At 38.9% G+C, this 20,946-nt stretch overlaps 1 protein-coding gene across 1 annotated transcript in view; it reads left to right on the forward strand.

The window, feature by feature from the left end:
• LOC105936328 (copine-8) overlaps positions 1-20,946 on the forward strand; it is a gene marked incomplete in the record, with an annotated part of 123,869 nt that overhangs the window by 56,422 nt on the left and 46,501 nt on the right. The window contains 2 exon segments of the mRNA XM_036148943.1: positions 187-226; positions 9,030-9,106. Coding sequence (XP_036004836.1) covers positions 187-226; positions 9,030-9,106 — 117 coding nt within the window.

A 20,946-nucleotide genomic window follows, 5' to 3' on the forward strand; every position in this document is an offset into this window, starting at 1 on the left:
CAGGCTTGTAAGGCTGTCATGCTGGGATGCAGAATACCCAGAGCATATAGCGGGGTGTTTGCTGACAAGCTGTTTGGTCCCATTACTGATTTACCCTGCCTGTAATCTGCAGCGTTCCCAGCTGAGATCCTGCCACTCTGCATCTGTGAGTAATGCACTGACCCTCCCTTTCCTTTCTATCCACAGGTATGATGTGGACTCAAAGAGCGCCAACCTGCAGAAACACGTGAGTCCTTCTCCATATCTTCCTTTTTTTCCGTTCAAGTGTGTATGTGTGTGTCTCCTCCTCCTCCCATTTGGACCATTTCAGCCACATAATAGCAATCTGGCCATTACAATGGCGGTGTTGATTATCTGCTAAACATGCACGGTCTCAGAGCGGGCTTTGGGTCATTTAGAAATTAAAATTGTCCACCCTGCTTTTTAGCATTGATGCCAGTGATTACAACAGCTGTAATTAGCAACAACAGCATGCTCGCAGGTAATAATAGCCATTACCCGCCTGCTGCTTTGAGGGCGTTCTAGTTCAAAGAAGTGGAGACTGCTTGGACGCTGATTTGTCGTGTTTATTTTTCGTTTGGTGAGGAAATTTGTGTCTATTTTGTGGAGGGATATTCTGATAAGTTGCCACACACGAAACAAAAATTAGACTTGATTGCGCTTAAGGATTTGAGCTAAGAAATTTAGATTAAGAGCCACAAAAGAATGTCAGACCGCAATTAAAGAACTGCATAAACTCAACATGGTCCTAGTTCATGCTCATCTAAAGTGCTGTATTTCTCCTCTACCTTATAAATGTCTTCTTGGCATTTTTTTTCACATTTAAATGTTTCATTGAACAAAGATGGCCTGGGTAAATCTAAATCATGAAAACGTAATTGCCTCCTAAACCTATTAATCGATTGTGCCCCCATTGGGTGCAAAAACTGCCACTGAATGTTAGAGATTTTAGAGCATGAGTGGTCTATCTTTGTTCAGATCATCCTATACTATCTGAATTGGATTTTAGTCCATACTTTGACTAGGCCACTCAAAAAGCCTCCCTTTTCTTTTTGACATTGTACCTAGTCAGAGGTTGACTTGGTGGTGTGCTTTGGACACATGTCCTGATGCCTAATCCATGTGAGCTTGAGTTCAAAAACTGAAGGTAGGGTATTGTCCTTCAGGATTTTAATCTATCTAGAGGGCAGAAGTCATGATTTCATCAATGACTGCAAGTCATACAGGTCCTGAAGTGGCAAAGCAGCCCCAGACCATCACACTGCCACCACCACGTTTGACTACCTCTATGAACGGAAATGTGTTGGTTTTACCCGAGATGTAACAGTATGCACACTGTCCTAATTGGTCCCACTCATCAGAGCATATAAGATCTTGCCACAGGTCTTGGGGACCATTAGAGTTTTGTTTTGTTTTTTTGGAAAATGTGGCCTAAGCCTTCTCGTTCAGCACTGGTGTTTACCTTGGAACCATTTTGTGTAGGCCAGCCTCTCCTGACACCGGGGGTCTGTTTTCTCCATTGATGGTTAATGGTGCTCCATGCAATTCATTGGAGTCTCAAAGCCTAGGAGAACCTCTTTCTGTACCTTGAGACATGATTTGTTTCCTTTTGAGCTCTTTTAGCCTACTTCGTGTTGTCAGACAGGTGCTATTTGTATAGTACATTGTTTCTACTTGTCAGACATTGAGTGGGTATGGCTGATGTGGTTATTCAGCTCATTTTTAATTTAACAAGAGGAACAGTTACAGTTTCACTTAGGCCTGGGTTGGTTCGGGTGAATTTTCATTAGTAAATCAAATCATCTTTGTAAACTGCGTCTTGTATTTACAGATTTTCTTTGTCTGGTATTGACATTAGTTTGATGCTATCAAACGTGTAAGTGTGACGTAAAACATGATAGGGGTAAATAGTTTTTTTTCAAGTACTGCAACCCTCCCTTTGGTTGTTGTCTGAGAGGAAAATCCTAACCCTGTTTTTTATAACGTCGTATAAAGTTGTGGATCTTTGCAAGGGGAATAAAAAGCAAATAGGCTCAATATTTGTCTCACTTTTGCCTGTTAGAAGGTACAGACAGCCATATTTGCTTTGCCCCAAGGCAACCACACCACATAGCTCTTATCATTTCTTGCTTTTAAGTGTCCAGGCCCGCCACGCCGCCCACGTAACACATGGGATAGATTCACAGGTGTGACTGCTGCCCGCTTTTAGAAAGTGGCGTGGATTATTGGAAGAAACATAAAATAAATGGGAAAAGGGAAGAAATCATAGTCTAGTCTGCTGCCCTGTTTTGTTTATTTTAGGAAAGGCCAAATGCGTTTAGGAGATCTTATATAATTAATAAAGACCTGTTTGAGGACCTATAATAGCATTGTAGAGTAGACATTAAATCCTTTTACTAACCTTATAAATTTCTGGTCATATACAGTACACTCATGTTACTGGCCGGCATTAACAGACAAGCAAAAACTTAAATTGAGTGCAGATGTTTTATTATTTTATTATATATTTGTTAAATTATTATTATTATTACTACTATTATTATTATTATTAAATCTTTCTTTTTACAGGGAGTCTCATTGAGAAGTGAGTTCATTCATTTACAAGGGAGACTTTTTAGCACAGATTTAAAAAAAAAACGCATACGGAACAGCAGTACATGACTTAATGCAATACAGTGTCACAATGCTTGAAATACTAAATAATTAACAAAAACATAAACATTTATGAGCAAGAGCAAGAACTTTCTGACATTGGAGCAAGATTTTAAACCCTTAAGCAAGTAATTACCTTAAATGAAATGTGAAATTTATGACTGTGTTTAAACAAAGAATTGCACAAAAACAAGAAGCTTTTTCATCACCAGGATGACGCAGATCTTACTCTGTGGAGGTTAATACATTGCACCACCTTGTGTCTTAAGCAGCAGGGATGCAGGGGGGTGTTCCTGTCGTTTAGCTTCTTGCATGTTTCTCTTACACTTTCATACAAACGGGCATCTATCACAGCCTTGCAGCTACACAGAATTTTAGAGGCGATAATATTGGCTACACAAGGGGACGTTGGAGCAAAGATGGCTAGTATTAGATAAATACAATGTTGGATATAAGTCATGTTATTCTGAAACTGAAAAACACAAAGAGGTCAATGAGGACAGAATATAGGGATCGATGATATGCAATACAAGCATTAACATTTAAAGGCCATGAAAGCCATTAGAACTCTTCCAGGTTTGTTTTTCAGCTGCCAAAATTTGCTCATTTGAACCGGATTGGTTTTAAGTAACAGACAAGAAAAAGAAAGTTGTTCTTCTTTCTGATTAATCCCCCTTGATCCAATCTTTATTAAACATGTATTAAACATTTATTGAACATGCAGTGTCTAACAAACTTATTCATACAGCTAGAACTTTTTCATATGGAGTCATGTGCCTCAAACTTTTAATGCACTTTATTGGAATCTTTATGGAATAGACCAATACAAAGTAATTAATAATTGTGACATTATATGGCTGTCTGATACCCCCAAACCAAAAGCCAGAGGGACCAATTACCTCCAGGAGTTACCCAGTTAGTGAATAAAGGCTACCCTTGTGTAATTTACTTGCAGCCAAGAGGCCCATGGTAACTCTGGGGGAGCTGCAGAGCATCCCCGCTCAGGTGGGGATTCTTTTCTCAGGACCTCTATTAGTTATACATTCAATAAACCTGCCCTGTATAGAAGAGTGCAAGTCTGGGTGTAGGTTTATCCCATGAGATCCCACTAAATACATTAAGGTTTGTGGTGTTGGAATAGTTTTCCATGGCATTGGACATTTCTTTTTGTTAGTCACCATAAGCAATATATTTCCATTAGAAATGGCCCTTCATCTGATTAATCAGAATTTTATTCAAATTTTGTAATGAATAAAAATCGTACCTTTTGTAAATGTTTTTTTTTTCCTGTGCTCTTTTATATTTTGCTATCTTTCTCTCTGCCCTTGCTCCTTTTGCCTCACTTGTTTAACATCAATAACCTCATATAAGGGTAAAAATGCACATTGACTCTTAGACAGCTTGCCATCTTTGCAGCCTTGATGCATATCCCAGAGGGAAAGCCAGAGAGCCAAGCCATTAGATGGTGTTTTACCTTAGGGAGTAAGGGGCTGCTGGGCTGTCTGAGAAATCTGTGAGAATAAATCTGATATTGACATGAAAAAAGGTGGAGAGTGAAACATGGCTAAACAGTTTGCATCCACAATTGAAGATAGATATAAAAATACAAGCAGATCCTCTGTTGGGTATGTTAACGTACTGCACCATCCATTCGCACTATAATCTCTAAAAGTCTCCTAATAAAGATCTTGCTGATGTTTAAAATTCAAACCGATTTCTAATACTTTACACTGATGCTTTTCGCTTGTAGTTACGTCGTCCTCCCCCCCTCATCCCAAAAAAAGTTAGGACACACACTAGTAATGACTTTCCTTTGGGGTCAGCTTGTCTTTCTGTGACAGATAGGAACACTGAGCTATATTATACACTGGAGTGCTGATTTGCCCGAGAAACTGAAGTCACTTGCCGCCATCTTGCTACTCCCTACTCTCACAGAGTCCCATAGGATTTGGTTGCAACAACAAGCAGTTTTCTGGCTGTGTAAAAACGTTTCATAGGTAATTCTACAGTCAGTGGATGTACTAACACTATCAACTACTAGGAAATTAGGTGCTGAAATGTTTTACATGTTATTCATATTAAATATATATATGTATATATAAGTATGTGTATATGTATATATGTATACATATATGTATACATATATGTAAATATATGTTTTTGTATATTGTTATTTATATATTTATAAATGTTATATATATGTAACATTTATATATATATACACACACATATATATAAATATTTATATATATATATATATATATATATATATATATATATATATATATATATATATATATTAAAAAAATAAAAGAAATGCAAAATATTTCAGTGCATGACTTTCTCAGTACTTGATAGTTTTAGAACATAACATAAAAGTATATGGCATTTGACATTTTAAAAGTTTTAAGCCCCCCCTGAACATGAGAAAATCCTCGTTATTCGATGCTGATTCCCTAGTTGCTGGGGGAAAATAGGGAGTACCAATATGGCGGCTGGTGGCTTCAGAGCGACTCGTTCTAACAGCGGGTTATTAGCACTCCAGTGTATTATAGAGCTCAGTGGATAGGAAGGAGACACTGTGTCAACATGGCTATTGTGCTGCCCAAAAATGTGCCTGTTCAAAAATCAGCAAAGTATGGGCCGTCAAGACTGACTGTTGATACTCTAAAACATTGGTAAATATCCAAATTATCATGAGGCCGATGGTATCAGTCTTCCTGTAGCCATCTCATAAAACTGCCGAAAAATGCCAGAAGAACCTGTATTTTTCTTTGAAGAGATAATTTCTGAGTACATGCTTTTCTGTAAACAACAATAAGCTAAATACTTTAGTCTCCACATTACAGAGCAGAACTTTATAAAGAGTTTCATTTTATTAATTTTTTTTTTAGTGTGTTTCAAGAATTTATTAACTCGAAGTATACCATAATTACTATCTAGACCAGAATTGTCCCCAGGTTATGGTTATTTTTCTTTCCAACTGTAATTATTTATTGGGAGAATCAAACGTATAATTTTTTCCATATTAAGACAAACAAGTTCAGTTGTTTGGCTTTTCTCTGAACAGTTTCATCATATTCTTTATTTCTTTTCACCAAGACAAAATTGACATCCCTGACTTACTGTACCCCAGATTATGACTTATTCATGGATGCCATGATGTGTCGTTCCATTGCCTCCCAGTTTGTATTTCGCTGCCTGCAGAGTGGCTAGGCGCCTTCTGTGATAGTAGACTGCAAGTTAAAAATCTTAAGACTGCAGATGTCTGTGTTGATCTTTGGTGTGACCTCTGTGAGATTTGCTAGCCGGAAGCGTTTGGACTTCTTGATTCGGTAAGCTCACCATAGTGGCAGCACTGAACAAAGAAAGCCAGCTGCTGTCCATGAAGCCGAAACAGATGGAAAAGGCTTGCTAATGAAGCATGTGAATATGCAGCTCTTTTTTTTTAAATCTGTCCCAAAGTACTGTGAAATGAAATATTAGCAGTGAATACAAATGTTTAGATTTATTTAAAAGACAAGTGGGCCTACCAGCCAAACAAAATGTTGTGATTCTCTGAAGGAATAGTAGCTACGCATCTCCAAATCTGAACACTGATAGAACAGGGAAGCCTTGACTGAATTATGTATTGAAGTGTCCCATTGACACTGATCTTTGTAAAAAAAAAAAAGAAACAGCTCTTCAAAAATTTAGTAAAAGTCATACAAATCACATACTGTGTTTTTAATGAATTTCCAGCCAGTGTGCCTTCTCTGCTCCCCTATAACCCTAATGCATATTTATCTTGCATTTCAGAAGTGCAGAAAAATGTGCACCTTTAACAAATGGTGTTTCAGCATCCCCTTCCTATACATGCAACACTAGCATTCACAATTTGTCCCCCAGCCAAACCAATCTGCAGTACTTTTTTTTGTTGTTTTTGAGAAATGATGAAAATCTCTACTGAGTATGCATGCATGAGCACGGTGACGCTGGGCTGCCATTTTTACCGGACATATGCTACAGAATTGATGTAGGGACTGTGCAAATATCATAACAATGGCCCAGTAATGACTACTCAATCACATGCTAGGTAAAGTATATTCTTCTTCTAGAATAATGAAGATTTAGTCATCTCTGCAGGCTGACCTACTGACCTGACAGCAGGATAAAATAGATTTTGATTAATTCAGGTAATAATCGTGTCACGAGTTGAGAGCACTTATGAAACAGTTACCTATGATCGTTAGATGATTAGTTTAACAATTGGTATGAGGCAAGAAAAATGTGACAGAGTACAATACAGTGAATTCTACACCTTTGATCCCAATACAGATATGTAGTGACACACATTTTAAAGACCTCACAGGACTTGATGTTTGGCAAAATGTGCTTCATTTCTTCACTTTTATACCCTAAGGACACGGTTTTCAATGTAACAGCATCCAAGGTGGGACAGAAAACACAGTGAAAGCTGCTTAAGCTGCCTACTGCCAGAGAAGCTGTGAATTTACCCTCTTTTTCTTCTGGATTTTACTCTATTTAGTCCCAAATCAGAAGCTTCAAATCTCATGTGGCATCTCTAAATTCTAATATACCCATTTTTGTTTTTCCATCTGTAGAATAACAGCAAAAAACGTCATAAATTGTGTTTTGAAGCCTAAATTTAAAAGGATTCAGCTCAGGTTTGACCAGCAGAAGTATTTCTGATTCTGAACTACAAATGGGAAGCTACAAAGCTAATTTTACGTCGTTAGCCCTCTATGAGGTATGGACATGATTTCCAACAACGCTCGTCTACTTTGTCATTCTTTCATGTTTTTCCTTTGAAAGAAACCAGACGTCACCAAAATTCAAAAGCTATTTTAGCTTTTTTCAGTTCTACTTTAGCCAAACAAAGAGTCCCTCTCTGCGTTGCAGTAACCTGAGTCCGCATGTTTGATACGAGGTATACCGGTTTGAATCCCGGAGACATTGGAAGGGCATCCAACATAAAAACTCTGTCAAGTCTGTGTGCAAGTTGTAATGACTCACTGTGGCGAGCCCTGAATGAGGGAGTGCTAAAGGGACTAAATTTACTTTAGCCAAACTCAGTTATGCTGACAACAGGAAAGCAGTGCTGCAATACAGACTTCCTGTATATGACAAATCCTGGGAAGTTTTTGAACCTCTTCCACCAAGGTTTCTAAGAAGTGTTGATTGTTGTGGGTATGTTGAAACGCTTCAAGGTGTGAACACAATAACATTTCTAGATAAGTTTATTTTCAAAACAATTCGTTAAGATGAAAAACTTTCTTATTCAAAGCTGTAAACTGATAAATTTTAAATGGTTTCTCATCTAGCTGAGGAATGGAAACCCAGCATGTATTTAAAGGAAACGCTGTAAAGGGCACACTTTCTACCAGAGCTGGTTTTAATTGTTAATGTTTGTACAAGTTTTTTTTTTTTTTTTTAAACCGATCTTCATTCTTTATAACTTCTTCTCAGCTTTAGATGTCACTGTTCTCTGGATGATTGGAACAGAAATAGCTTTTCTTTTAACTTTATTTTCCCAGTCAGATCTGCTATTTGTTCTAATTAGCCATTATCTGCACACAGCCAGTTCTCTGATGGACCCCATGCGGGCAGGCCGCTCGGTGGTTTGTTATTTTTCTCCATCACAGACGGAGGAGGGTGGGGGGGGGGGGGGGGACATAAAACCCTTTTTTCAAATGTGTTTTTCTTGTGGAAATTGTTCTTATGATATCAGATATCTAAAAAAGCAGACAGAAATCTGAGAGAAGATGCTAACGAGTGGAGCAAAAACGAAACAATTATGTTGTGTTGCTTGAAACTGTTCTGATCTTAACTGAGATGCATTTTATAATCTTGACCTTTTGGTAAAAAGCGACGTTGATGCCAATTATATTTTCTAAAACTTCTTTTGTATTTATGAATGTGAAATTAAGACTCAACCGGACATGTTTTCTTTATTTATGTTGGGTGCTATAATGACATCTGTCTCATTGGAATGTACCGGAGAGCTAAATTTAGGTCAGTAGTTCAATTCAGTAAATGCACCTACATTGCACAGAGATATGTTGTTCAGTTGTTTCTTTTTTGTTGATTATGATGGTAATGTCTTACAGCTAAAGAAAATTTAACCTGGTAATTCACAGACTGCTATATCCAAGCATATGGACCAGAAAATTGAGTGGAAGGAAAATGTTATAAGGGAAATGTTATATACAGACTAGGGAAAACCATAGCCTTTGGATGATTGTATGCTAAAGCTCATTTAAGATTGTCCAAAATTCAGTTTTTGTATTGAATTACTAAATTAAAACAACTTTTTTTTATGATAGAGTGCCATCACAGCGTCAAAAACTCCCCCCCGTATCTCTTTGATTCCGCAGGACTTCTTGGGCCAGGCGTTCTGCACCCTGGGAGAGGTGGTTGGATCGCTGGGCAGTCGCTTGGAAAAGCCTCTTGGGTGAGTAGATGTGCACCCAGCTTTAGCAGGAAACGTTAACGCCCGTCATAATCTCACCAGAGGGGATTTAAAGTTACTGTATACAACATCAAAGCAGTCCCAGAGCTGTCAGTCACATTCTCCCTACGGAGCATTCTGAGAATAAAAAAGAGAGAGAGAGATTTTCTTTTGGGTTTACTGGGTTTAGGCACTGCAGCTGTTCCATAAATTTTTATCTGACTCATCTTCTTGAAGAGGAAATCTTCACCTAGAACCCTTTTAAAGCCCTAAGACCTCTTGACATTTGCTTCAATTGTCTTTTTGAGACAATGCCATGAAATGTGAGACTGGCAGGAAAAATAAATACATGTCCTGCTTTATCATTCATCCCTGCTTTCATCCTCTTAAGTTTAGGTGATGGCAGAATGTCTCTCTCCATTTGTTAGAGTATATTATGTAAATCCTGCTTTGTTACGGTACAATACAATGCACAAGGGGACTTGTTGAGAGCAGTGTATCCTTGGTCTTAGGGGTGACGAGTAAGGGACAGGAGATGTTGCAGTTTTATCAGGAAGCTAGAGATCCATTAGCTGAAGTTTGTATAAATTAATCCTGAAAACATGTACCGGTGATGTACTATAATTGGACTTTTATCAGCTCTTGGCTACTGTTTCTGGGGAAACTAAGGTAAAACGTGCATCGGTACAGTAGCTGCTAATTAAGATTCAAGTACGTACACTTGCATGCCTGTACTTTAAAAAAATCTGTGATTTTGTTTTCTTTGCACACAAAGTCGAACCCTTTTTTTTGCATCAGCTGCTCTTATTATACATGCTTTCTTTATCTGCAACCTGACATGCTGGTATTGGATTCTGATACTCGATCACTGTTAAACCGTACCGTATTGTTGTCATGAAGGCTTAAAAATGTCTTTTGTCTACATTTGTGTATATTAAACAATGTTTTTCTCATGGGTAAACTGTACGGGATATCTAAAATATTACTCAACTTAAATGTTGATTAAAACTATTTAGACAATTACTCTATTAAATTTTAACGCTGTTAGATTGTGGAACTAAAAAGTGATTTGGGGTATGTTTGTGCGGAATCAGTAGCTCTAAATCAAATTGTAATTAATTACAATCAATGGAATCACATTGAATTGTATGTAAACACATTGAAACTTAGATTTCTCTTGGACTAGATTTGATCGTTTTAAATGGATTTGCATCAAATTAGGCTTAATGTGTCCAGACTGAATGTGAATGCAGTGAGCTGAATGCTGTTAAATTTAGACAATTTCATTATAATAGTAATATAATTAAAATGCATTGAATTGCCTTGAACTGGATTGAATGCACTGAACCAAGATGACCTGGATTGGATAAAGGCCAGCTAATACAAATAGTTTCAAATAATATTTTCAGAAATAAAAAAAAAATAAAAAAGTTTTTTTTGTGACTGTAGTGATTTTAATAATTTTTTAAAAATATATATTTCTAGTGGATCAGAACTGGATGCTTTGAGCTGGTCCAGTTTGGATCAGAATGGACAGGGCTGAATTTGAATGGAAACGGCTTTTTGTAAGGCTTTGTTTTTCCTTTTTAGATGAATAGCACTGCTTCCACACGAAGGCCGTAGAATGAAAATTGAGGTTTTAATAAATAATTGAATCATTTCTTAAAATGTTTGCGCTGAAGGCTCCGTCTATGCGCTAACTTTCTACAAACTTGGCACGTAAAGGAAGATTGATCTATGCTTCTTATTCTATGCACGATCTCTCTTGATCAGCCACGTGAAGCTCAAGGCCCCAGGGCCACATCTGGCTCACGATCCAATTGTATCCGGCCCGCCAGATAATTTAATATAGCTGTAGTTAATTACCACTCATATCCCATAGTAACCTTAACACTGACTCTAAACAGCAGCGCACAAGCTGTACTCGTGGGAGATTGAGATTCGCCACATAAACTCACGGACCTTTCTGTGTTGCCGAGCAAAGATAAACATCCAGTGTTGCTGGGTTCCTGAGCGCACATTTTGTGCAGTGATTTATCATGGCAATTCCATGAATTTTAGACATAACTTGCTTTAATATATATAGCTGTTTCAAATATCCGATGAAAGCAGGGCAGGTTTTGGCCCCTTCTGTGATTATGTTCAATGACCCTGCTTTAGATTGTCCAGACTTGATGGTCCTCTTTTTAGATCGTCTTTCTTCAGCTCAACCCACAGAGCTTCTATAGGGTTTAGGTCTGGGGACAAAGCTGGCCGCAGATGGAAGTTTATTATGTCTCGGTTAAACCATTAATTACAGAAAATCTCTTCAAATATTCATGCACTTCATATTCATGATACCTCACTCTGTAACAAGGTTCCCAAGGCGTTTTAAAGACAAACAGGCCCTCAGCATTACAGATCCTCTACCATGCGTTTTTTTCTCTTTCAGATGAAAAAAAAAAAAAAAATTCAAGGGCTCAAACAGCCCGGTGTGTCGTTGTTAGAATTAGAAGAGGACCACAACACTTGAAGTTCCAAGCCAAAGAAATCGTCTAATGCAAAAAAATCATATGACACACGTCAACGGTCGCCATTAACGCAAATGAAAGCTTCGAGCTAAAGTGCACTGAAACAACACGTTTCAAGCTTCCCTTTTAGTGATGCTTTTGAAGTTTTTGTGATCTCTGATTCGTAAACGGGTAACTGGAAGTTGGAAATCGAAGTAAAATGCTAAGGCAACTAACATAATAGCAACGGAGTTCGTATGATGGCGATAATAGAGATAAATGCGTTCATGGAGAATTAAGTCATCTTATGCTTTACTCTGGGGGAAGATGTGAACAATATCACTGAAAGCGAGGACCGACTTCAACCCCTCGTCATTGGTAATTATCTTCAGTGCCGATCCGCATGAGAGTGTGTGTTTTGATTACTGACAGAAACACCGGCTCATTGCACCAACACAAAAAGCTAAATTTGCTTCATCAGGATACACAGTAATCTGCTCTTATCCGTAAATTACCTTTGTTTTTATTCCATCTTTCTTCTCACTTACTCGCTCATTGGAAGCTTTCGGATCTAAGTAGAGAGTTGATCAGCTCCAGCTCAGCGCTTCTCCTTGTACTGAAGGAGTTACGGGTTTCTTTTTCCTGAGTGCAAAATGCTGTCTTCCCTAGAAGATACTTTCAGCAAACCTCTCTCCTCATCGCTCCTGGTCAGCCGTTCAGGCACATTAACAGGCTTGCAAAGTATTCACACGCCTTTCCCATTTTGCACAATTTTGTTACACTGAATCTTACTTAAGGATATCAGGGTAAAGGTGGGGCTTTTGAACCTGCACTTCACTTTGTTGCACCCCTTTGTGACAGTCTGTCATGTAAAATCCAATTAAAGTTAACTGAGTTTGTCTTTTTAAAGTGACGAAATGTCAAAAAATGAGAGGGGTGTGAATACTTTTGCGAGGCACTGTGCACATACTTATCGCGCTTGATACTTTGCTGTGATGAGGAGGACTTTTAAGGCTGATGTTAATTACTGTTGATCTGATTTGGATTGGTTTGATACTAAAAAAAAAAAAAGTCAGACACAAGGAAATCAAACCGGAGATGAAATAGTTAATTTTTCCTAACGCAGAGGAAAAGAGAACTGTGTTAGAAAATTTGGCCTTAGCTTCAAACAAGCAATACACCCGAATGCACTCATCAGCCTGGGGTATAAAGGTGCCTCTGTGGTGGGTGGAGCCATGTGGTGGTCGTCTGCGCTGAGCTGCGCTGTGAATTTAGTCCTGCTGCAAGGCTGAGGACATGTTTCAGATGACACATCTCTGCAGCCAAGCCACCTGCCTTTAAAGAAAAAAAAACACCCAGAGAGGAAGTTAAGGAAACTGCTACAAGGGATGAATAGAAAAAAAAGATGGCACAAAGGAATAAAAGCACATAGAAGGGGATAACATTTTAAAGATATTGTTCAATATAAAAGTGATTATCTATGAACAGCCAAAACATTCTTATTCAGAGGATATGGGCAGATTATATAGGTGAAAATTATGATTAATAATTGTTAATACATTTTAGATTTTTATTATTTTTAAAACCATTGAACACTTTCATTTCACTTCACAATTACGTGCTACTATGTATTGATAAATCACAAACAATGGTTGTTTTAATATCACAAAAAGTTTGAAACACAACAAATTCCCTTTGATTCAAAGTATTATCCTACCTCAGGGGTACATGTCTTAAGCAATAGCTCTGTACTATTAATCATTGAAATAATAAAGGTGCTTTTGACTCATTTTATCAGGTTTGCATGGCTGAAATGTCTGTAGGAGCTGTTTTTAACGGAGGTTGAAGATGTCACCCAGAAGTGGGTGGGTGGCTGAAGAGATAAAAAGGTTTTTGAAAGGAGGCCTAGACAATCATTAGATTTAAAATTGAGGTGGTTTTTGGAATTAATCTATCATGACATTATTTGAAATTTTCACAAAAGTGATAGTACGCCTCTCATTTTCCTCTTCTTGGAATTCAGCTTTTGTGCAGAATAACTCGATTAAAGAGCATATCATCCAATGCATGACAGTGTTATAATTGTGCTCAGTGACCAGCTGTAGAGCATCATGACCGGTAAGAAAAGCACAGGCTGGAAATCTGGATCAAAGCCGGAAACCTTCACGTGATGTTTCTCATTCATGTACTGCTGGTTCGAGAGAAAAGAATAGAAAGACAAATTGAAATGAGTTTATTAAAGTCAAGTTTGATCGCGCAATAATAATAATAATAATAATAATAATAATAATACGAGGAATTGCTGGCATTTATTAAAAACCAAGACACGCAGCCCACAGCTGTTGCAGTTGTCATTTTACAGAGGTTGTGTCTCTGTGAGTGTGTGTGTGTTAGACTTCCTCAGACACTCACCTGCAGCCAGTGTCACCAGGGAGGCTCTTTAACAATTCTGATAAGGGCTAATTATAACTAATTACATTGTTCAATCAAAATCCCGTGGGGCTCCGGGTGTGTGGATTTTGCTGGTGAGTATGAGTGGGAGTCACAGTGAGAGCAACCAAAGACGATAGACAGGACACACAGGGTGGTAACAGCAGGTAAGATGTGCTGCCAAGGCATAGACCAGTTTAGGTATCTTCTGGATTGAGAACCTTCAGTGAAAGTACCCCAGTTTGATGTTTTTTTACGCAACAATGTCAAACACAAATGTGTGGCATGGTCTTTCATTTCAAACAGAAATGCCACAGCATCTGTGATATTCATTTGCTATGTTGATCTGTAGGCTAGGAGTAGAGTCATGTTATCTGCTCAGGTAGCAAGCCTGCAGCCTGATGCTTGCATGCATGTTGCAGCAAACTTGTTTTTCTTCTAAGTGAGGAGAAGCAAATGCTAACCTTTCAGCCAAGAGACCGGCAGCGGGCAGCTAGAAATAGAGAACAGTCTGCACTAAGTCAATCTACAGTTCAAAATTATCCCTACCCCTGGCAGATTTCCATTTAAATAAATGTTTTGATTTGACGATCATGCTATTGCATGCTTAATCTTAATGCAGGCAATATTTGATGTGTTGGAGAGGTGCAGACAGAGCCCAGGCTTGAAGCTGATAGATAAACTATAGCGGGAGCTAAAGATTAGAGTGATGGTAAGAAGGTTTTCAAACTTCAATTGCTTGTAGGTCTTTACCAAAAAGGAATCATCCAAGATGGCAGTGAAGGCGTGCAAAAAGCTGGTCAGAAATGTTATTATATTATATCATTTTCCTTTGTTTTTTATTAAGCTTTGAATGTGAAGTACATCCATATACATTCATACACCTGTATGTCAAGAAACATCGACATTGCAGTATATATTGTGTGTATATTAGATTGAAGGGTGGGGAATTAAATGTGTGTTACATACCCCCATCCCACTATTGCCTTGAGTATATGCCAGTGAGATGCTATATATACTGGACATATGTGTCACTGCTACACAGCTGATGTAAAAGCAAATGGCCACAAGGACCCACTGATGGCATAACCTAATCTTAATGCAAGACTATGCAGACGCTCAATCTGCACTCATGAAAAAGTGGTTAAAGAGCATCAAACTCTGTGTATATGTAAATATAAAAACATTGTTGAAAAGATAATGTACCTTGTCTTGATGGATTACAATATTGCTAATTTTATACCCTATAAAGACATACCATGCATCATAAGCAATATTCTTGTCAAAAACATGAAAATTTGCTTCATTCTTTACATTTAGACTCTCTGAAAATACTTTTTTGATGCCACTATACTTTTGCTTCATGGTTGTGGCACTATTGTCTCAGGAATTTTGCTGCTGACATTTTGATGTCACCAGCAATCTGTAAAGTTGTGGAGTGTATCTTTGATGTTGGCAGCTGGATAGAAATAAAAGACAGGTCCAGTATGCATTTGTTGTGATTTATTCAAGGCATAACTTCAAAAACAAGCCACATCCGCAGCAGTGGCAGCAGCATATAAGATAACACCTGCCTGTGATACACCGCCAGTAACTACACCATGAGCAGTGAAGCCAGAAGACAGGAACAAGTCCCCCGCTGTGTGAGCCACCTCAAACATTTGGCAGGCCACCCAAGGGATTTTGCAACAATGCAGACAGACTGTTTGGATACCATAGTAGGAGATGGTCTAATGTTTCTGTAGAGTCATTGCTATTGTTGCATAGAGCCCTTAAGTGATTGTCTGATTAGTCTGTTCTTATTAAAAAGAGAGACTGCTCACTTTGCCCCTTCTTCATTTCGTAGCTTTGCAGTCTTGGTAATTTCACAGCCCTTTTTTGGGTGCTAAATAGTGCCATCTGCTGCGGAACATTTCCTACCGACCATAGCTCTGTTTGTCTTCACCAGGGTCACATTTAAAGGTATTTTCTATATTTTCAATCAAAGGTGATACCGATGAATAATATCTACCGTTGCTAGATCACTTTAATCTGAGGTTATGATAATTTCATGAGTAAATTAGTCCAAAGAGGCATTAGAAATAAACTAAAGGGAAATGGAGGCTCATACGCTTCGCAGGTAGCATTAGAGTAAATGTAAATGTGTGGCACAGAGTTGAACCAATTAAGAAAGACTTCAACTCTGACATTAAGTGAAAGTCTATGTATGATCAAAAGGCAGGGTAAGTGAATGGTGAGGTGCATAGTGTACAAAGATTGCCAACTTCCTGCGGTGGCATTGCTAGGGACCCCCATACTTGACGTGGCCTTTAAATCTTTATTTGTCATTGCAACATAGATTCCAGTGAAACTTGTCCTCTACATTTAATTAATACACTGTACGATATTTTTAATCATGGTACTCATATACAGCTCAAACTGTACGACGAAACCGCAGGGTTTAAACGTTCAAAGCTCACGATATCTGTTCTTACACTGTGCGGCCCGATGCTCTGATGCAATCTGACTGCTCACATTGTCCAAAAACCACACATCGGACTCAGCCCCGCAGAGAGATGCCGCTTGTCGGACTCGTCTACCCGGAAGCCAAATGCAAACAGTAGAAGACGGAAGTGTCGATGCTCACTGTTAAATATGAGGCTCACTGGAACGAAACACGCTGCTTCGGCAGTTTACGAGTTGCTCCTCCGTAGTTTGACTCCATGTCAGACGTAGCGCCGCCATGCTTCTCTCCATGCTTATATTGTCGTCTGAGAAGACGAAGAAGAATTTCCTTGTTTGCACATGCGCAGTGCGCGAGGTTGGGAAATCTGCTTGTAGACGCTCGTAGCTCTGCTTCAACAGCAGGATGCACTCACGATCACTCATGAGGACCGAGTGAATTTCAAACATGTTTTCTTCTCATCTGACTGTCTCATTTCTGATCGGGAGGTGGTCATGAGAGGCTAATGGGCCCTCGCGACCCCAGGTTTACTACACGACGCATGATGCAGCTGAAACTCGGCCCGATCCCAAAAAATTCTCGCATGACTGAAGAATCGGCCCAAAAAGGTCCAAAACCCGTACAATGTATGCCCGGCTTTAGAGAGCAGTGGGAAGTCTTTTCTTTTACCTGATAGCATTCTGGGGCTAAGAGTCTTGCTCAGGCATCCTGAGTGGCAATGTTTTGGATTGAAACCCAGAACCTCCAGGGCTCAAGCACAATGCTCTATCAACAAGGCCATCACTCCCCTATGTTTTTACCAAAACAGCACTTGTTTGACTGCTTTGGGTCAAGTGTGAAGTTTGGTAGAAGGGATTTATAGTGTGGGCCATTTTTCAACTAAAGTTTGGAGCCCGTAATGCTTCAGCAAGCCAAGACATCTTAGACTATTTAATCCCTCAACTTTGTGGGAATGTTTTGGGGATGCCCCTTCCTGTTCCGACAACAAGGCTGCAAACACCAAAAGCAAAACGCAACGTCCATAAAGACGCAAGTTAGCGAGTTCCGTGTAGAAGAATTATAACCAAAATTAAAATGAGAACAGGATGTAACTAAAGTTTAAGGTTATTGACAGTGTATGTCAATATAGAAGTAAATGTGTGGGGAAATGGTCTCTTTGCATGTATTAAACGATGGTGGGAAGCATTGAAATAGCACTGCAGAACGGATAGTGAAAAGGATAAATGACCATAACAATGTTGTGAGGTTGTCATCACCCAATTGCAGCCCACGCGCGAGGTCAAAGACGAGCTCTGGTGTGCTGTTGAAAAGCAAAGCGGGTGACGGCTTCAGACACAAGGAAGCCAGAAAAGCCTGATCGCTGTGAAAGGAAGCCTGATTATTAGCATTTGTAAAAAGAAGCGAGGACAAAAAAAAAAAAAAAAAAAAAAAACGCCTCGATCTGCCTTTGCTGTGACATGGATTTTGTGTCAGGGTCCCTTTTGTTGGAGAGAAATATGATTATGAGCTGCCTTTTTTTTCTGGAAAGTGTGTTTGTGTATGTGTAAGGGGCTGTGTATGTGTGTTGGGGCATGACCAGGAATAGCTGGATCCTTATGCTGTCCTAAACTCAACCGATCGCTCATTCAGACACTTTACCTCGGTCAGAATTATAACGAAAATGACACGCATGCATGTTACCGTCGAGCCCAGACCCAGACTTAATTAGCTGTCTCTAGCTAAACACTGATTGCAAAACCATGTGTCTTGATTAGAGGACACACAGCACTTCCTTCCTCACACACAGCAACACACACACACACACACACACTCATACTATATAGGCAAGGAGAGCTTAGACGCATCCCTGAAGCACTCCTTAACTTTAGAGTGTTTTATAAACTGAACAGAGGAAAGCAATTTACTTGAAAGCAACTTAGCATTTATATGAAAAATTCATCCGTTTTACATTAAAAAGGAATCCCCCACTTACCCAAGACCCATTTCTCTCACAAGTATACCTGGAATATTCAGGTTTACATCAGTACACTCACAAGTGAAAAAAAAAAAAATGAGCACACCCTAAACATATTCAGATCTTTCCGAAGAAATTTTCACATATTGATGTCAATTCTTTTTTATTATTATTAATCTCTTGAAAGGAAAGTGATTTTATCAAATGAAAAGACCAAACATTTACCTTGTTTTACTCGTTTGACATGACTCGTGCATCAAATATCCACATGCCCAACTATGTTAGAAAAACATGTATCCAAATTTTCTTACATGACTGTACACATACGCTGCTGTTTATTTTATTTTATTTTTTCTGAAGGTTTTCGAGCTTGCACTGTCTCGGCACATATATGTAAACAAGTCAAAACAGGAAGATTTATTATTTGTCCCACAGTGGAACAGCCTTTCTGCCCACAAATCGTGTGAAGGCCGATCTGTCAGCCAGAATAATGACCTCAGCTGTCTGGGAAATAGAGGAGCAACGCTGAGGATTTGGGGAAAATATAACTATGAGAAGAATCCCATTCCATAACCCGCCATAGGGGCTCCTGGCTCGGCAGGGTTGTCATAGAGACACAGATTGTGAGGGATTGTGTGTTTTTTTTTCTTCTTCTCCTTGCACATTGTTGCAGGGAGATTACATTAAAACATGCCTAATTTAATGCGCTGTCTTGACTCTGGGGGATGTTGAAAAACATAATAGCTTAGGATGTATTAATCAGCATGGTTGAATTAGCAAAATAGCCCTGACTGCTAGACCTAAACCCCCTTAAAAATCTAGTGAGAAATCTAATGGTCCCGGGTTTCTAAAAGCAGCTTAATACAGGACAAGCTTTAATGAACCCCGATAAGACCTCAGACTGGAGCAGAGGGCTACCTACTGCACCACAATGGCCCTAAACAAACAGCCAGAGCTGCGATGGATTGATTTATATCATTGTATTAATGCTTTTGAATGCCCCTGTCCAATTCCAGAACTATATCCTATTGGGAATATGTGGTTAGACTTGAAAATAGGTGTTTGGATAAATTTATCGTCCAGCCTGTCAGAGCTTGGGCCTGTTTTGCAAGGAAGAATGGGGAATTTTTTCATTCTCCAGGGTTGGTAGAAATACACAGAAAAAGACATAGAGGGTGAATACAAATACACACCATGCTTTGTGTAATTTTCATTTCACAATCATGCACTACGTGTTTTTTTTCCTCTTAAAATCCCCATAAAATATATTGAACATTGTGATTGAGGGTGCTGAATTTGGCCTTACTTCTTTGGAGTCGTCCCTGCCTTGGAGCAACCCTGGTAATCGGGTTCTATCATCCAACTCCAAAGTCAGAAGAATCTACTAGATTTGCCCCGAAACATGAAATCCAAATTTGGAAAGTGTGCAGTTCTTCACCAGCCACATCCTTAAAATCTTAGATGCCACCTTTGTACCAAAGCTGTGGTAAAATTTGCATTAATTGGCTGTTTGTTTGGACTTGCGACCAGTCACACACATATATAATACTGTACATCTGTTAATAATCATGTTTCCATAAAGTGTGAATACCTCATCAGCTAACATTATCAAACAATGATCAAATTCTACTGATTTCCTACTTGTAACTGGAGGACAATCTAATAAGCTAAGACCGTTAGGATGTCATCCTTATGTCCAATTTCCTGCTTCCACAGTAAATGTGACACAGCATTTCTTCACCAGTAAGAGATCAGTTTGACATTTAATCCTCTGCTTATGTCTTTGTCAGCTGTCTGATGTTGGCTTGTTGCTTGGAGTTTTTTTTATTTATTTTTTTTATAATCAAGCTGATGACTGGATGGGTTTTAACAGAGGATGTTTACAGTCATTATACCATATACCAAAAAGACTGCAAAGCAATCTCCTGTGCTCTGTGAGATTCTGCTACGTTTGCTTTAGGAAGAGTGCCAAAAGAATCTGGGATTTGATCCAAATTTGTAGGGCCAGTCATGGTTTTGGCCTAGACATTCAACCCCTTTAGTGCTCATGCAGGAATCTTGTTGCTGCTTCCGTGCCTCTCCAAGGTCTCCCCTAAAAGCCCCGTCAAAGTGTGAGCTTTGAACTGGGAACATCTATAGTTACGTTCTGCCATCTGGACATTGAAAAAAAATGAACAGACATAATCAATAATCTACGGGCCTACTTTTCTTAGTGTTTCACACAACATCCGCCATGCATAACAACGGAAGGAAGGTAGTGACACAGTGTACCGTAATACTCCGAATATCCTTTAAGCTAAGCAGCTTCATTCCTTACCAAAGTCGTACGTACACATTTTAACAGATTTTTGAGTGCATTGTACCACATCAAATCGGTCAGTAAGCACAAAGGTAATCATATAAAAGACGCACCGGATTATAAGGTGCCCCATAAATTTATTGAGAAAAAATAAGGATTTTAAAAATGCCTTATATTCCGAGTTATGCATCAACAGGAGTAAAAGGAGCATAGCCACATTATTTGACC

This window comes from Fundulus heteroclitus, chromosome 17 (genome assembly GCF_011125445.2).
Source record: "Fundulus heteroclitus isolate FHET01 chromosome 17, MU-UCD_Fhet_4.1, whole genome shotgun sequence".
In the NCBI taxonomy this organism is placed as follows: domain Eukaryota; kingdom Metazoa; phylum Chordata; class Actinopteri; order Cyprinodontiformes; family Fundulidae; genus Fundulus; species Fundulus heteroclitus.